Raw genomic sequence first — 19,718 nt, 5'->3', positions numbered from 1 at the left:
TTCTAGAATCAGGGGTTTTCCCTGTTCCAAATGACAATGTTTGATTAAAAAATATTTAAATTTTAAATTTATATATTATTTTTTAATATTAAGTGGAGGTGGATATGTGAGGTACGAGAATCAACTTTTTTTTTATTTTATCTCTAATTAGATAATTAGATATTAAAATTGTATTAAAATTTGACTCGTATTTATTTTAGTTATATTCATATGCGTTAAAATGACACCTGACCGGATTTTCATTGTATTGATACCTCAAACTTCATACCTTTTCGCGAACTAACCATACATGAGATTACTTATTTTCTCAACCCATTTTATTGGATGTCGCACAACATTAATGAATTCACAAGCTGTTGACTAATATCAGCTAAAATGATATAGAATTCACAAGTTGTTGACTAATATCAGCTATGATGGTATTTGAGTTTACGCATCTCTTTAATTTATAATATATTCTATACTATATTATTATTTATTAATAACGAAATACTAAAAGGTTGATTGGCTGGTTTATATGGGTTTATAGGTTTCTCTAAATTATAACATATCATTATAAACTAAAATTGCAAAAACAAATTCAATCCAAACACGGAGCAACGTTGGGAAGAGAAAAAACAACCTATCTCCTGATACCAATGTAATATTTTAAGTGTATATATTTAATAATAAATACAATAACATATAAAAATATAAAAGTATAAAAATATGATTTTGAATTCTGAAATTACATTGAACAAGCTACTATTACAAGCAAGTGTTCCACTTTCATGGATTACACAATAATATATATAAGCAATTCCATGCCCTCCACCGAAAAACATAACAGCCTACTTAATATCATCATCAATATATTAAATATATTCAGTTGTAACTTCTACAATTGATTAACATATTAAATGTGTATTTGTAGCTCCCATATAAATAATATTTTGATCTTCAAATATATAAATAATATATTTTATTATTCAAATACAAATAATTTCAATTTAAAAACATATTATAACATTTTCATTAAATTATATATGTTCGAACTTATTTTCTATTATTCATTTGACGAACTTAATAATTAAGAATTTATTCAGCTATTGAATAAAAATTTATTTAACCACATTATTCCATCATAATATTATTTTCACAATAAAATTAGTTAAATTTAAAATATATACGATATATATTATCATTTGTAATCTTGACTGTTTATCAAAGGATAAAATCCAATTATTCATATGCATCCTACGATATTATATCAAACAACGAAATTATCCACTTTATGTTTATTATTTATAAATATAAAAATACATAATATAAGAGATACCTAATAAATTTTTAGAGTGCATTTATGGCATCTGAACTAAGATACTTGCTTACTAAAATTAGGAAATATTGGAGCGTTTGGACAAACTTAAAGGAAGTGACTTCTTGATTAAATTAGAAAAGTAGAGTAGAAATAAAAAGTAAATAAATTAATAAAGTGTTTGGAAAAATAGGCAAAACTGTGATAGAGAAGTTAGCATTCTCTCAGCTTCAAGAAAATCAGCCAAAAGCAACTTTTGATTCTGACAAACGAACAGGCCATTGTCTTCATAAGTTACTTTGGGATGGGGTTAATGCTCTGTTTGGTCACTGTACTGAATCATAACTTTCAGTTGGCCTACCGAGTCAAAAAAGTTTTCATTTAAATAACAAAGCATCTAAAAACTTACAATAACGTAATTAAGTTCAGAAAACCTTTCAGCACCGTTAACCACGCCTTTGACTTTAACAGACGAACGTTACTTTTAACAGAAATTACATATTTTGCTCAGATTAGCATGTGAAATTAGGATTCTTAAGGTTAATTTGGGGATTTTCAGATTTTTAGACTGAGAAATGACGGGAAGGAGGCGAAAGGTGTGGATTGTGTTACAGTAGGTGGAGTATTATCGGACTATAGTGTTGTGGTTGAGTTCGTGGCGGCCGGAATTGATGAAAGTGGTGGTAGTGGGTTTGTCTAAGGTGGAAAACGTGTGGTTGGAGAGGGAAGCGAGAGGAGTGAGGTATGGATGTAGGTATGACTCGCCGGAGTGACTTCGCAAGACGGTAAATAAGAGAATATACGGGGCAAGAAAGGTGAGACATTGTTGGTGGTCGGGGTTTAGTACAGGTGACGCCGGAGTTGAGTAAATAAGAGGACGGAAGATGCAACGTTGGGTTGTGTTTGTATTAGCAACAGCCTTGCTGCCGGCGACATAGGGTTGAAAGAAAAAGAAATCAGTGGGGGTGCTTACGGTGGCAAAGCCACCTGATTGTCAGAGTAGGGGTAAATGATTACGGTGTGAAAGAGGAGACTGGGTTAGTGCTTGTGCTAAGCAGGGGTTGTTGATATGAGGAGATAAATGGATGTAGATATGATGGCGAGGTCGGAGGGAGGAAATCTAGCCACAACAGCGGTGACCGGCGGTGCAGAGGTGGAACACGAATGGGAAGGAAAGGAGGAAGGGAGTGGGCTGCTTCTGTTAAATTTTTAACAGAGATTGACGGAGTAGCCGATTTGAAAGTTTTAAATGGTACAATTAATTGACTGAAAGCTTTTTTGACTCGGTAGGCCAACTGAAAGTTTTGGTCTAGTACAGTGACCAAACAGAGCATTAACCCCTTTGGGATGGGAACGTGAAAGTAGATTTTTACAAGGAGCGTATCCTAAAGCGAGCGAATCACTTCATTTCATACTCCGTAGGACCGTATCGACTGTGCAGAAGCGGAAGAAAACATATTAAATGCGCTTGTGAACGACCGTACAGGCCCCTCATCCTGAAAGTTGTTGTAGAAGTTCCTGTAAGAAGCTAAGAGCGTATATCGTTGACGGTGAGGTCATTTTTAACCGTCGAAGCCGTTTTCGTCCTGGATTTTGGTCAGAACCATCTTTCTGTTCCAATAATTTATTTCAAAATTTGATCCAAAGTTAGACGGAACCATTTTCTATTCCAAGATCCTAAATTAAATTTTGATCCAAATTTATATATCAATATTATTTTATTCTTTTAACTATCTTATATTATTATTTCAATCTTTTAACAAAAATATACTCCCTTCGTCCCCCTCAATTGTTTACATTGGAGGGGGATACGGAGATCAAGACAATGTATGAAAAATGAGTAAAGTTAGATGAAAAGTGGGTAAAAAAAGTGGGTAAAGTGATGGGACCTATCAATATTTAATAATAGATTTGAGACAGTGGAGAAAAGTAGTGGGTGTAATAGTAGTTTTTATTGTTAAATATGAGATAGTATGGGAAGATAGTGGGTGTAATGATGGGAAAAACATACTATTTATAGTAACGTAAAAAAATGAGAGGGACATCCCAGAATAGTAACTGTAAAAAAATGAGAGGGACAGAGGGAGTAATATTTCATATTGATATTAACTTGATATTGGGAGTAATATTTCATATTGATATTAAACTTGATATTATGATCATCTTGGAAGATCAAGAAATAATCTATTTAATTAAATCGAAATTTTAATTTATATTATATTTTCGAAATTTCAGTTTATATAATGTTGGTTAACTTATATTTGGAATTAAATTGAGTGTAATCTTTATTTTAAATTTAATCTACAAATTTTAAGAGTGCTTAACTTTATTATATTTCACAATTAATATATATATAAATATATATATATATATATATGAGTTGGGTTCTATGGAGACCCCAAAAATTTGGAGTCTTTGGAGACCACAACATCCACCATTAAATAAATATAACAATCAATGACTAGGATTAAAAGTTGATTAAAGCAGTTTCTTAAATTTGAAAATTGAAATATATGGACAACCAAAAATACGTATACGCACAACATAAGTTACAGATTAAGTGCAAGCATTTCCCGCACTTTGATCAATCATATAACCGTTATACCAAGAACAATATCATCTCATAATCAAATGAAGGACATTGTTCTTCTAAAGATATCGATGGTCATAAGTGGGTTTGGCTTGAGTAAAGCAAGACTTGGTTGCAGTCCGCAGAACATGAGTTCAACTTCTGCAGAACATGAGTTCAACTTCTGCAGGACAACTGAATAATATCTTGATATAACTTCTGCAGGACAAAGAAGAGGAAAGTAACAGTACAATTGAATAATGAAGGACAATAGGACAGAATGACAGGAGCACAAGATAGATTGCAGAACATCAACATTCAACGGAGTAATACTTTGTCTGAGATGCAAGATTATAAACGTAAGTCAAGTCCTGTAATTTAGTGTTAGATGTAATTGCCAGCAGTTAATACGTATATAAGACCGTATAGTATGTAAGTATAAAAAGTTTAAAAGAAACTGCCAATATATGCTTACCATTGGATGACAATCAAATGGACGGTGGAGATCTTGGACTCCAATACTCCAAGATTTTGTGGTCTCCATATAACTTTACTATATATATATATATATATGTATATATATAATTATATAAATAAGCAAAAAAAATATTAAATATTATTTATTTTATATTTAATAATTATATTAATATATAATCAATAAATTAATTAAATATATAAAAGAATATTAAAAAGATTTATACCGTGAATAGTGTCAGCTAAACTGAGGTCAATTTCACTGACCTAAATTCAGACCTTTGTTTAGGTCACGGGTCCAAAATTAGACCTTTACATTACAGTTGGATTTGGCCTAATTGAAACTTCATTATGGCCCATATCCTAGTGCCGTCGCTACTTGCTTTAATTCTTTTCGTGTAATACGGATATATTGTATCTGGCTATAAATATGCAAACACAAGGATGGCCACAGAAAAGGGTGAATATTAGATAATCAAAATATAACTACTGAGCTTATATATTTTTGTAACTGAAATGATGCAGTCGCGCTCCAGAGACCAGCTATATTAAAGTGAATAAACATTACTCTATGTTTGCACGTATTTTGAGATTTTTGTAAAAATATAGTTACACAATATATTTTTAATTATTTTTTTTAATAAAAGTTTAAACATCAATTTTTTTTGTGGATTTTAAAAAAAAAATTATATTATATAAATATATTTTATAGAAACCTCAAAATTATGTGTGCCAAAAAATAACGTAAAGAACCGGATGGGAGAACATGATAATAAGTATCGGATTTTCAAATATATGTGTATGTATACATATTGACAACCATTTTTGGATAGCTAATTGAAATCTATTAACTTTCACACACAAAAATTCTCACCAATCAAAATCTCTCATTATAAAAAAAAAAAAAAAAACTCTCATTTAACTAAAACCTAATTTATTACTGTACGCACATAAACACATACTAGAAAAAGCGAATAATTATTATCAAATTTAAAGGCTCCACTGGAACGGAAATCAGAACAACTAAAATGAGCATACAGATAATGTGGCCATTTGTTTTAATGAAAAAAATATAAAAAATAATTTTTAATCTGTTTATAATTTATTATTGTAAGATTTATAATATATATAATAATGAAATATAATAAATTACTTTGTAATGTAATGTAAAATTAACTTCTAAAATTTGAAATAACTCAAAAAAAATTTATAACTTTCTAACTTGCAGTTTTAATTAGAAAGTTAATCTTATAATAATAAATTTAAATAATATAATTAAACCGATTCCCATTTATAAATGGGGTTTAAAAGGGGATCCAAAGGGAGGGAGATTTGGTGGTTTCATCTTTCTTTCCGCAGGACGGGACCAATACACGGACCTAGAGATTGAAAGACGAAACTATAAGGAGGAGATGCAATTGAGTGTGATATATACTGAATGCAGCCTACAAATAATACTGACTTGTACGGGTTAGCTCGCAAAGATTATGCTTGCCCATCATTTTGCCATTGCCGATAAAAGGAAACCCTGTCTAATTACATCTAAGAGGGGTGTATTGGATTGGGATTTTAGAGTATTTTTTGGCATTCATGAAATCTGAGGGTATTCGATTGGGAATGTTTGAAATCCATTAAAATCTTGAGGTATTCAATTGAGATTTTAAATTATGCTACAAAATCTGGTGGTATTCAATTGGGATTTTAAATTATGCTTTAAAATCCGATGGTATTCGATTGAGATTGTTTAAAATTCATTAAAATCTGATGGTATTTAAATGCTGATGAATTTTTTTTCATTTCATAAAATGATGGATTTTGTGGCATTCTTCAGTATATTTTAAGTTTTTTGAAATCCCACCAAAATCAATGGGATTTTGAAGCATTGTACCTAAATCCTATCAACTCTGCGACATTTTATCAAGAATCCGCGCAAAATCAAAATCCCTTACAATCCATTAAAATCCATAGACTAAAAACAATTCATTAAAATCCCAATCGAATACACCCCTGTAAATTGTTGTAATGTTTAGTGGTCAGGAATATAATTGCTCTCGCCTCTTGGTCATTAGCTGTTATGCGACTCATTATTGTGTTGGTGCAACCCCAAGGAAGAGTATCTGAGTCTCAACTATATATCAGCATTAATTAGAATCACCTATAATGGTTGGGTGTAAAGACGTGGATATTCGAGCCTAAACTGTGTCAGCAGTAACGAGAATAAAAGTACTAGTTTGGATGTAATGCTTGATGTTTCAAAAAAAAAATGAAAGGGAATCCAAGTATCCAAATTATTTATTTTCTTTTCTCTCCATCATTCTATTTATAATATCGGGTCCGGAAGTGTTATCCGAATATATGATTCCCGAATTTATAATCAATTTCCTAATCGCTTCACGCAAGTCATCTTTTCAAAAATATTATAACATATTTTCAATAACACAATTACTAATTGAAATAATTATAATAAGTAATACACCCTCCATCCCAACAATAAAAAATCGTTTAATTTTGCACACTTTTTAATGAGCTTGGAAAAGGAGCTTGTAAATAATTGTTTCATTTTTTTAAATTTTGTATTAAAAATAGAATTCATATTTTAAGTCAAAATAAAAGGTTTTGAAAAATAATATTTACAGATTTCTCTTCCAAGCATATTGAAATACATGAAAAAATCGGAGGGTCATTCGTTTTGGGATGGAGGAGCAATATTTAATATTTTAATCACTAATTCAAGTTAATACTTATTTTTAATAAAAATAAATTACAAAACTAAATTTATTATAAATATCGTGTGTTATAAATTAAATTATACATATATATAATAAACTTATCATTAACATTTTAATAATATTAATATATAATTCTCGAACCCGCCCCAGATCCCAATTTTTTTTATAAATCTTCTCGATTCATGCTTCGTCCACGAGAAAATCCTCAATTTCTTGACTTTAACAGAACGGAGATCGAACTGAAATTTTTTCAGTTCAATTTTCAACAAATTTTACCGATTTCGGTTTTATTTTGATTTTTAGCTTTACAACCGCCGAAAAGTTCGGGCTCATGTTAAAACGACTTGAAAGCTCGGACTCAAGTAAAGAAGATTGCATATAAAATAATATTCCAGTTCTGCCCAAAGAAAATTGCTTGTTAAAATTACATGGGTTAAAGTAAAATTCTAGTTCTGCCCCAGTTTGGTTTGCTTGCCCTCACATATAAAGTAATATTCCAGTTCTGCCCAAAGAAAATTGCTTGTTAAAATTACATGGGTTAAAGTAAAATTCTAGTTCTGCCCCAGTTTGGTTTGCTTGCCCTCACATATAAAGTAATATTCCAGTTCTGCCCAAAGAAAATTGCTTGTTAAAATTACATGGGTTAAAGTAAAATTCTAGTTCTGCCCCAGTTTGGTTTGCTTGCCCTCAGGGTTGATCCATACTCGTGCTTGGTGATTGTACCATGTGAACTGTTTAATTACATGATGATGATATGATTGTCACCTAATGTCATATCCTTTAAAATTATTTTATGTTTTTCACAGTAAGAGTGAGACCAATTTTATTATAGCAACCAACAAATAAAATTTTTGGAGGAAAGGAAAGAGAATGACCTTAATTTGATTTTTTTTTTAAAGGCTACTGGAAAATTAACACATAACTGTCATGATTTCAGAAAATCCAAAAATGAGAATGTGCTGCTCTTTATTTAGTAAATAAAAAAGGAATTCTAATAACAAACAAGACAAACAATTTTAAATACTAGTATAACTTGGCATCATTACAAGTCAATTATACACAGTAAAATTACGTTCCGAGTCCTGAGACCAATTAATAAGACGAAGAAAGCATAAGTTACAAATTTAATCACATCGAAATACTTTTGACCGAAATGGGTTAAATAAGGATGACCAAGGGCAATGAAGAAGCCAATATCTGCTCATCCTTTCTTTGGCATTGCTGCAAGGTTAGTATACATCCTTGCCATAGATTGAAATCCTCTGATATCACCAGAACGGAGAAGATTGCCTAAGCAAAGATTAGGAAGGAACAAATAGGTTTAGATCTCAGAATTGCAACATTGTGCAACTCAACCAACTTTCAAATAAAGAAGATATAGGATTAAATATATCACATTCATGCAAGATGAGTTACACAAGTTCCTCCAAATTTTAAGAACATGGCAAACTATTGCGTTGAATATCAGATTGTCATGTTTGCAGAATTCACAGAAAATAGCATGGAGACCACTTTTATTGGAGACCATAGAGACCACTTATGTTCTGCAATCAAAACACTATAAAATACATTATTTTGTGAAGTATGTTCAACAAATATCATGTATTCATTAAAATTGTTGAAGATCATCTATGTTTCATAAGTATATAATGTATGTTCTGCAAGTTGAACAATGTCCTGCAAACTAAATATATTTCGTAGAATATAACATTTTGTAATGTTCTACATGCAAAACTTATATGATATTCAAGATTTTAAAGTGAAATAATGATTTTGTACAACATGATGTGCAAAACTATACATTTTGCAATGTTTTTATGCCATATTTCAATTGCAGAACATAAGTGGTCTCCACGGTCTCCAAAAAAAGTGGTCTCTATAGAACTTTACTCATATATATATATATAAATATATATATAGATAATTTGATAAGCCAATGATTTTTTTCCGTGTTTCAGAATACGGTTGACCAACATGTTAACTAATCGATTACGATAAATTAGATCGGTCTAATGTGTGCCCCCGGGTTTGGTTAGTAGCCAGATTTCTATGGCTCTAATTCCATTAATATTATGGCCCCCTGCATGCACAAAAATCTCCACCAATCAAAAATCTTCCACCTAAGTAAAAAGTAGTTAGTGCGTAACCATGTGCACACACTAGAAAGACCCCACACACACACACACTAGAAAGACCACACACACACACACACACACACACACACATATTATATATATTCAAACTGTATAATGGTACCAACTTATAAGTAATAGATATACAACAAAGCCACATATGATTAAGACCCTCCACATTTCTCAAGAAGGCTTCATTTGTAAAATATAATAGGCAATGGAATGAGTCATTATCATCAGCCTAAAAGAACTAGACAAACATAGAGGCAAAAAGAACTGGGATTTATGAACATATGCTATCCCTGTCATCTTCTGTTTGCCTTCCCTAAACCCCCTTTTCCGCACACCCATTATAACATGTAAACAAACCATTAACTAATCCCCAAAGTAAGACAGGAGTGGCAGAAATGACTGATTCCCAGTCATTTAGCAGATTGTCTGGTTCTTTTTAATGTTCACCTTAAAGAAAAGGTAATATACAAATAAAATAATTGAGTGACCTTTACCAGAATCACAATTTAGCGGACTGTCAGGTTCTGGGTGGGCCATCAGAGCAATTATGGCCCTACAAACAGATTGTAGTGTCCAAGCTGGGCTCCAGGCATTCTTTAAGATATCAAGACAAATCTCTCCAGTCTGCAAGTATTAAACCAAATGCATGTAAATATATATATATAAAAGTCACATCGTCCGCAATCATTTATGACTATCAGGTTGCGTTCACTGAATGGAATAATATGATGCGAGAATGGAATGAAAAATTATAAAGAAGTTTATGGAAAAAGAAGAAAGTATGAGACAATACTGACTAAATATAAGTGTGTCTAAAATTCTTATGAAGAAGATTGTTGGAAAACATGATGGAGTAGAATGAGCATTCCTTCCCAAACATTAGAGTTCGATTTATAGTTTAAATAGTTGGAATGGAATGATTGAAAGAATGAATTTATAGACATTTTCTCCAATCACCCTCTAAATCCCCCAATTTAGAGTACAAATTTCATACCCCCAAAATTCCATTCCATCCAAGTGAACGCAACATTAGATCTACCATGTTCCTAGTTAAAACTGATAAAACTGTTAGATTAGCTATCAGACAATCATCAGGAGAAGGAAAGACAAGCAACAAACAGAATAAGTTTACTAGCAAATAGCAACAAATGGAGGAAAACAAATCCTATTTAAATAAGGTTAAAGACACAATCATTTATAACTATAAAATCTACCCTGTTCCTGATGTACCAGAACATATAGCATTTGACTATAAGACAGTCATCAGGTCTGGGAAAGACAAGCAACAGACAGAATTATTTTAGTTACAACATCTATGCTGTTAGTCCAATCATTTATAACTGTTAGGTCGCGTTCACTTGAATGAAATAATATGATGCGAGAAAAGAATGAAAAATTATAAAGAAGTTTAATGGAAAAAGAAGAAAGTATGGACAATACTGACTAAATAAAAGTGAGTTTAAAATTCTTATGACGAAGATCGTTCGAGAACATGATGGAATAGAATGACCATTCCTTCCAAAACATGTGAGTTAGATTTATAATTTAAATAGTTCGAATGGAATAATTGAAAGAATGAAAATTATAGACATTTTCTCCAATCACCCTCTAAATCCACCAATTTAGAGTACAAATTTCATTCCCCCACAATTTCATTCCATCCAACTGAACACAGCCTTAGATCTACCATGTTCCTTGTTCAAACTGATAAAACTGTTATATAACTATCAGACGATCATGAGGAGAAGGAAAGACGAGCAACAAAAAGAATAAGTTTACCGGCAAATAGCAACAAATGGAGGAAAACAAATCCCATTTAAATAAGGTTAAATTGACAATCATTTATAAGCATAAAATCTACCATGTTCCTGATGTACCAGAACATATAGCATTTAACTATAAGACAATCATCAGGACTGAGAAAGACATGCAACAGACAGAAATATTTAGTCGCAACATCTATGCTGTTAGTCCATGGATTAAATGTGACAACTGGTATATTTTGTAAGTTAATATTAGGTAACATTAGAATTTATTTGCTTCCGTGCATTATAATTATAATGTGAAATTGATTTTGTGAATTATGTTCTAATTGATGTAGGATAAGTATTTCTTGTTATGTGCTAATTGAGTTCATCTTATAGCTACACACAGCCTTTCTCATGGCTTCACCAATTAATTCACAGAGACCTGGTAATCAAAAATCTTCAAACTATGATGAAAGACCTTTGTGGAACCATGTCACTGTACTTCAAAAAGCACCTGGAGGTGGAGGCAATCGGACCTGGACTTGCAATTATTGTCAAAGAAAGGTTGTTGGAAGCTATTCAAAGGTTAAAGCTCATCTGTTGAAACTCCAAAATTGTGGTGTGAAAGCTTGTCCTAACATAACACCAGACATGCTTGCTGCAATCAAGAGAGAGGATGAAGCTGCGGAAATTAGGAGACAACAAGAGACAGCACAAATGAAGCAAAAGAATGCATATCTATATCTTCCTCAAGGATCAGATTTGGCACCAAAAAAAACGGAAAGGTAATCCTATCACTGAAGCTTTTAATGTTGTTGAAAGGGATGCATTAGACAAGGCATTTGCTCGAGCATTTCATGCAAGTGCTTTATCGTTTAATTTGAGTAGATGTCCCTATTTTAGAAAGGCTTTGTTGATGCTATCTAATAGTAATGTCCCTGGATATGTCCTTCCGAGATATGATAGATTGCGCACAACATTATTAGCACAAGAAAAAAATCACATCTCTCAACTCTTACAACCTATTAAAGACACGTGGAGGAAAAAAGGTGTTTCTATTTGTTCGGATGGTTGGACTGATCTTCAGAAAAAGCCTCTGATCAATGTCATGGCTGCTTCTTCTGGAAGTGCTATGTTTTTTTAAATCAATAGATACAAATGGTATTCGAAAAGAAGCAGAATTTGTTGCATCGATTTTCTTAGATGCAATGGAAGAAATTGCGGTGCTGAATGTAGTTCAGATTGTCACAGACAATGCTGCTAATTATAAGGCTGCTGGAGAGATTATTGAAAGCAAACATCCACACATATTCTGGACTCCTTGTGTGGTTCACAGCATCAACTTGGCGTTAAAAGGCATTTGCGAGCCATCAGAAAGATCAAGCCACTACGAGCACTGTAAGTGGATACTAGATATTCTTAATGACGTTCAAGATATTAGAAATTTTGTTGTTAATCACAACTTGGCATTAAGTATATTCAGTAGCCATTCTGATTTAACACTATTGAGAGTTGCCGAAACACGTTTTGCATCACACCTTATCATGGCTGGCCGACTTAGAAAGGTACGCACTGCACTACAAAAAATGGTTATGGATGATAAATGGCAGGTCTATAGAGAAAAAAGAAATAATGTCATTGCCAACAAAGCGAGAGAAGTAAAAAGATGCATTGTGGATGACTTTTGGTGGGATCAGTTGGATTACATTTTGGCTTTTACCGAACCAATTGTGGGGATGCTGAGAGAAGGTGATAAAGACACTGCTGTTTTACATCTTATATATGACATGTGGGATACCATGATTGAGGATGTAAAAAAGGTTATTTATGCACATGAAGGAAATGATCTGCTAACTAGAAGTTCTGAATTTTTTGAAGTTATTCACGATATACTTGTGAGTAGGTGGAACAAGAGCAACACAGCTTTACATTGCCTAGCCCATTCCTTGGTACCAAAATATTATTATGAAGCTTGGCTTCGAGGGGGAAACAATGGTATCATGCGAATATCTCCGCACGAGGATGAAGAAGTATTTGTTAACAGGAATGAATGTTTCAAAAGGCTGTTCACAAACCCAACTGATTTGCAGAAAGTTTTTGTAGAGTTTGGAGCTTTCTCGACAGGAAGTGGGTACTTTAACCAAGCTCATGTCATTGAAGGGGGAATGACAGAAAACTCTGTTTCTTGGTGGGCTAATCATGGAACAAGTACACCATTGTTACAAGGTTTGGCTTTTAAATTACTCGAACAACCAGCTTCTTCATCATGTACTGAGCGAAACTGGAGCACATACTCACTTATTCAGACGGTGAAGAGAAACAGATTGACAACTTCAAGGACTGAAGATTTAGTATTTGTGCATAACAATCTCCGTGTTTTATCACGCAAGGATGAGGAATATGTCAAGGGCCCTTCCAAATTCCGGGATGTTTGTAAGTTTCTTTCAAACTAAAATATAAATATATAATATAAACTCTTGTGTCTTGTCTTTAGAAATTATTATTTATTCTGTTATTATTATTTGTAGGTGGAGATAACTTTGACCCTGATGGACATGTTGGTGAGTTTGCTCAGCTTTCGCTAGATGAACCATAGTTTGAAGTAATGATACACGAGGACGAGGAGGGAAATATCTAGTTAATTTGAAGACTAAGCCTGAGTTGTCTCCTGTTAGTTTTCTTCTTATCACGATCAATTGTGTTTAAGTTATTTACGGCCAGAGAACTATTATGATTAAGCTGTGGATTTTAAGACTATTATTTCATGTTCAGAAATATGATTTGAAGGATTTTTATATGTTTAAGTATGGTACAATGGTTTATTCAGTTTAGCATTTGATTTTACTGGTGATCTATTAATACAGGAGTCATATTGGTAGAAATTTTTTTGAATACATATATAATATATTGTAGTATTGTACTATGTTTTACATATCGAGTCTCCGTACCCGTGTCCAAATACGGACGAAGTCCCCGCACCCGTGTCCAAATTCGGATCCACATCCAAGGATCTCAAAATTTTGAAAATGAAGCACCCGACCCTCGGATCTGCACCCGTGTCCGGGTAACTTAGGTTAACTGTCTAATCGGATAAGTCGGATGAGTAAATTCATATTTATCGTTAATTTTTGTTTTAATTTTCTAAATTCTTCATAGATTGTATCTTTAAAGTTATTATACAAATACACACACACACATGAGTATATATATATATCCGTGTGTGTGTGTTCTGTTTATTTAAATCATAAACATTAGTTTGCAAATAATCTTTAAAATGGATTGTTATTTCATTTTCTAAAATATTTGAATTTAATTTTTTTTTAATTTTATAAAACATTATTTTTCATTGCGACTATGTGCAAAATATTTCATTAAATTTTAAAATCATTTTAAAGATTATTTTAGATTTTATTTAATTCAATTTCCTTGATTATTAAATGATATTTCTATCTCCGGATACTTGAGGCCTAGTAGAATGTCTTATTTGGAATGACATTTAGATTATGTCTATGACATGCTTGTGCCTAATTAGATATACGACATGAGTAACAGGTATAGAATTCGCGAAATGTTATATGAGTATGTAGCTACTATATTTGTGAAGAATGTTGAAGGATGCTAATATTATATGATTAGTTGGATATAGATGTGCATAGAATGTTTTAGAAATAGGAAATCAGATGTTACTAAGTGTGGGTTATATAAACGTAGGGATGAGTGGAAGATCCGGTGAAGGTCAGGGAAATGTGGTTGCCTAGGTCATATCTTTTGGTGAAAACTAAAGATCAGGGCAAGTGTACTTTGCCCTGTGTCCTTCTTCCGACTCACTTGCTTACTAATTTTTTCCATGAATGAAATTGCCATATAATGGATAGTTTTGAATTGATTTGATTTAGCCTTGGAACCTTTATTACATGGTCAAACCTAAACCCAATTCTTGAATCCGCTGCTTGTTTAAATAAACCAAGGAAATATTATACACGATTATTTTATTAGATTTCTTCAATACACCCTAACCTCGGCATCATTTGACATGATAGAAATTTTCAGAAAATGATTTAATCTATTTGAGCATGATTGTTTTTAAAACAAATAAAATGTTTTATATGTTTATTTTTCATGACTTGGATTAAGACGCAAATTCATTCCACACTTTACAGGCCAAGTGTAAGGATATGTAAAATTGTTAGATACACAGAGATTTGGTTACGGACTATTTCGCGGCTGATCACTGGCTATAATCCTTAGTGTCATGAATGATTTTAGTCATATAAATATTTCTTTAAAGTTTTTTTAGTATGTTTAAATGTTGATAATGATGCCATAAACCTACTGTTATTGCTATACACTTGCTGAGTGGCTCATAAATTTGTTTCCTGACCCTTTATACAGCTAGGAAATATGATTTTAGAATTTAATGAAATATTTTGCACAAATTTTTAATGAAAAATAATGTTTTCTAAAATCAAAACAAAATTATTCTAAATTCAAATATTTTAGAAAATCAAATGAAATAACAATCCATTTTGGAAATTATTTGCAAACTAATGTTTATGATTTAAATAAATACAAAAAATAAAATAATATATATACACACACACACACAACAGTTTTTAAGATACAATCTATCAAGAATTTAGAAAATTAATGAAATAATTTAAACGTTAAAAAATGAAATGATATTACAAATCCGACTTGTCCGATTAGACAATTAACCAACTGACTTAACAAGAAAAACTTACCCCACATCAATGAGCACATTACTCACAAAATTAATTTCACATAATAACTATATATTGCACGGAAGCAAATAAATTCTAATGTATACCTAAATCCTAATAGTAACTTACAAAATATACTAGTTGCCACATCAAACCAATTTAAAGTTCGGTACAATTGCATAAATTATGTTTTGTATAATCCCACATCATGCTTGCCAAATTCCACAAGCAAAGTACAAATTCTAACGGTTAAAACATAATGGTACATGTTTTAGTATGAAATTTAAACAAATCGGCAGAATTGCAAGTTTACTTTAATTAAAAATTGTGATTCTGGAAGATAGCCAGTTGGATATATAATCCTCATACAAGATATAACTTATATCCATCTTCTAAAATAGTCATTTCCACATACTGATTGCTACATCTCTGCAACAATTCTGTTTAACTACAAAAAAAATATTACGGCTGCGTCATCCCCTGATCTATTCATACCTAATTTCAAAGCACTATAGACACAATTAAAGCCACCAGTTCACATTCATAATCATGTTCTTAAAGAGGAAAATAATGGAAAACTTCACCTTGAAGTGCACATTAGGATGAAATATTTTTGTTAGGAATCGCACTTGAGGTGGCTGCAGAGGGTATTGCTCAGGAACTGAGAAAGCAAGCTGGAAAATGCCAGCTTCATAAGGAGTTTCTGAAGGGCCCTGAAGACTGCACTTGGTTAATAACAGTATATCTTTACATCATTGGGCAATTTTGGAACATACCTTGATAAGAGCAGTCCATTTAAATATGTTGGAATCATCACAAACAAGTTGGATATCAGGGTCAGCGGATTTCTCCCGCTGCACCTCTTTATATTCTTTGAACAGTCTAGCACGTGATGCCTGCAACATACACCAAATATTTTTTTTTAAGACCATAATCACGTAGAAAGAAATTATTAATGAGGCAATTTAAATTTATAACAGGGAAAGGTGAGAATCTCTCATAAATGCACTTGCTATCAGCACAAGTTTGACGAGTACTGAAACTTAGATACCAAATCAAGTTCTTATCTTCGATTACTAATAATATCTTTATTGAATGAGACACCATTCATAAACTGAATGATAGCAATGTCATGAAATTTAAATCTGTATCAATACTATAAATTAAGGATGAACCATAGACAATCCATCGACGGTACTCCTGGCCTACAGACTATTAGGCTTTTATAATAGCATAACATAAAGACAAATTATTGGTATTCCGAACATGTATAACACTAAGTCCGAGTAGGATAAACAGATACGGGCCGAGCATATGCAACCGAATATATGGCGACCAGGACGCCATGAAAACAATAATAACGACATTGAAAACTAATCCAGATCTATATAAGACATTACACAAATAACAATTATCAGCCTATCAGTAATAGATAGAAAGCAGTGAGCTATGATGCTCAGCAGACTCTTAAACCATAACAAATGGAAGCACATGGCAATCAGTTTCAGGTGGAAGAATTAAAGTTACATTATAGTGAAGGAACCAAAATATCCAAGTAATTTGGTGAATAGAGCCAAGACACAAAGGATTATACTAGTCAAGTAGCCATAACACAAAGGCATTGCAATTTCAAGGGAATTAATGTCTTTGATAAACAGCCAATTGAAATTTCATTACAATTTAACAATTTATAATTTCGTGTTACCAAGATGTGCCGGAAAAGTTTTTCTGTGCTAGACAGAATCGCAAGGATTAGCTTAAAATATCCAGATTGAGCTGAATTGGGACAGAGCAGGAACTATGATTTTTCTAATACCACAAGCTCTTGAACATATATTATTGAATCTCTAGCAACATCTAACCGCATTGAATTCCAATTTCAGCGACAAATCCAGATTGACAAGAAAGTAACTATGTAAAATGGAGTGAAAAGAAAGAGCTTTGTGCAAAATATATATTTTCAATTGTCTGCATGATTGGAAGGTTGAATTAAGCATAATCGTAAGTAATTAGATTATTACTTACTGTTGAGGGAGAGAGGGGGGGGAGAGAGAGAGAGAGAGAGAGAGAGAGAGAGAGAGAGACCTGCATCCTGTAAGCAGCAAGTTGGACACGATACAACGACCTAAACAGCAAGAACTGCAGGAAACAAATTGAGGAGCTGGGCGAGTAAATATCATAATACGATACAGAGTCGTGTATGTATATATTGCTCCACAAACACCTTGCTCACGCCGATTATAATTATAATTTTTATTCGAGAATGAAGGATCTAAATATTCCGATAAAAAGTAAAAAAATTTGGAGATATCGAATTCAATTTTACAAAATTAAAATATAGATTCAAAATTTAAAATCTGAAAATATTTGATTGAATTTTAGAAAGCCAATCCAAATATGATCCAACATTTTAAAATCTGAAAATTGTAATCCTATTCAAATATTTACTTGCACATTCTTCAAAATATTTGTCTCGTTGACAGATTTGATTTGTTTAACACTCTCATTGTGTAGCAAAAAATGGCAGGTTTCAATTTTTCAATACAGAGTTAAGTCTATTTTAATTTTAGCTTTTAGAATAGATTGTATTTTCTCTACTGTATCAAATGATAATTCTTGAATTAGAAATTTATAAGCCAAATTGGTAACCATTGATAGTTTCTATAATCAATTGATAGCTTGTCTTTACTAGCCATTTTTATTTCTCATCCGTTGATAGTTTAAATTTAGCCTTTGATCTTTATTTCATTTGAATAGTTTACATGACTTAGAATATTTTCAATTTGGCATACTAACTACACATCTACTCATAGATAAAAAACTATATCATCTAATAAACTTATTTATCAATTTCTAATTTGTAAAATATATATTATGTTACAATACCTCATCAGTTGATGGATTACCTGATCAACAAGTACTATATAGTAAATTATCCGTTGATTAGCTATATTTGCTTAAGCAAATTACACTAAGTGCTTTGACTTATCATCAAGACTAACATAAATCTAACAATCACCCCTATATATATCTAATGAAATTTCTTATATAATATTGGTCCTTGATGATTACCATGAGACGGTATAATCTAATTGTCATTCAACTCAAGAATGATTTTTATGCTTAAAATAGATAATTGGAACTGAGATTGAGTTGAGAATGTATAGATTGATGAAACAGCTCCTCTAGACTGAGCAGATTAATGTCTTCTTCTTTTCCTTTCATTTTGTTCATTTCTCTGACTTCTCGTTTTCTTCCTTGCTTATCAAGTTTGATGTTTATAATTATCTAAAGACCTCTTATGAATTCATCTTTTTCTTTATCATTTGGGTCTAGTTTTGATTGAATGAATATGATAGTGTCAATGTCATCCTTAGATGCTTGTCTTTCATCCTTACGAGAGTTCTACCTCTATTGCTGCATTATAAGTAGATTCTTGAGCAAGTGTTTAGCAATAAGCATAAGAAATCTAGAATAATAAATTTTTTTGGTCCTTCCCTTCAGAGGACCAAGTTTGGCCACTATCTCATACAATATTAAATCACCGGTATTATAGTATTCATCAGTTAAAAGCATATTGGTAATATTCTGCATAGACATGGTGAAAGCATAAGAATTAGGCAATTTGTCAGGGGAAACTTTTATAATGAAGTCATAAAAGAAACTTCAATTTTTTCTCATACATTTTCTTTAAATTTTACCTAGATTTAAGATATTCCATTGTAATTGATAGCATTAAGAATAATAACAATATCATTTTGTTAATCCCAAGATGACGTAGAAGGGGTGATTGAATACGTCACTGCCAAATTCGTCGATTGATTCGATTTGCGGATTTCGGGGTAATTATCATATTAATATTAATCTCGAGGGTGTTATAAATCCAACTCGCAAATCGTTCACAAGACAAAAAACCAATTTACAAAATCACTCAACTAATATGTCAATTTCTCTTGCTAAACTCGGATGAGTGCTTGTGAGTTGTATGCAAAATTATAGTTGTGTGTTGCTAGTTTCAAGTGATCTCATATCATCC

The 19,718-nt window shown here is 32.0% G+C and overlaps 1 protein-coding gene across 2 annotated transcripts; it reads right to left on the bottom strand.

Annotated features, from left to right (window-relative positions):
• Window positions 1-8,018: 8,018 nt before the first annotated feature.
• Window positions 8,019-17,899, bottom strand: LOC108206547 (protein PEROXIN-4). 2 transcript variants are annotated; one of them, XM_064084422.1, is made up of 5 exons: window positions 17,768-17,899; window positions 16,459-16,578; window positions 16,267-16,395; window positions 9,708-9,837; window positions 8,019-8,359 (listed from the first exon to the last, which is right to left on the bottom strand). In XM_064084422.1, exons 1-5 carry the CDS (start codon window positions 17,771-17,773, stop codon window positions 8,271-8,273), a joined length of 474 nt encoding a protein of 157 aa, XP_063940492.1. In that variant the 5' UTR covers window positions 17,774-17,899; the 3' UTR covers window positions 8,019-8,270. The 2 variants fall into 2 exon arrangements, with proteins under 2 accessions (XP_063940492.1, XP_017232372.1); XM_017376883.2 differs by lacking the exon at window positions 17,768-17,899 and having other exon boundaries at window positions 16,459-16,602.
• Window positions 17,900-19,718: the final 1,819 nt, after the last annotated feature.

Source organism: Daucus carota, chromosome 1, assembly GCF_001625215.2.
Source record: "Daucus carota subsp. sativus chromosome 1, DH1 v3.0, whole genome shotgun sequence".
Classification (NCBI taxonomy): Eukaryota; Viridiplantae; Streptophyta; class Magnoliopsida; order Apiales; family Apiaceae; genus Daucus; species Daucus carota.
The sequence above is the reverse complement of the archived record's forward strand: the minus strand, read 5'-3'. Positions and strand labels throughout refer to the sequence as shown.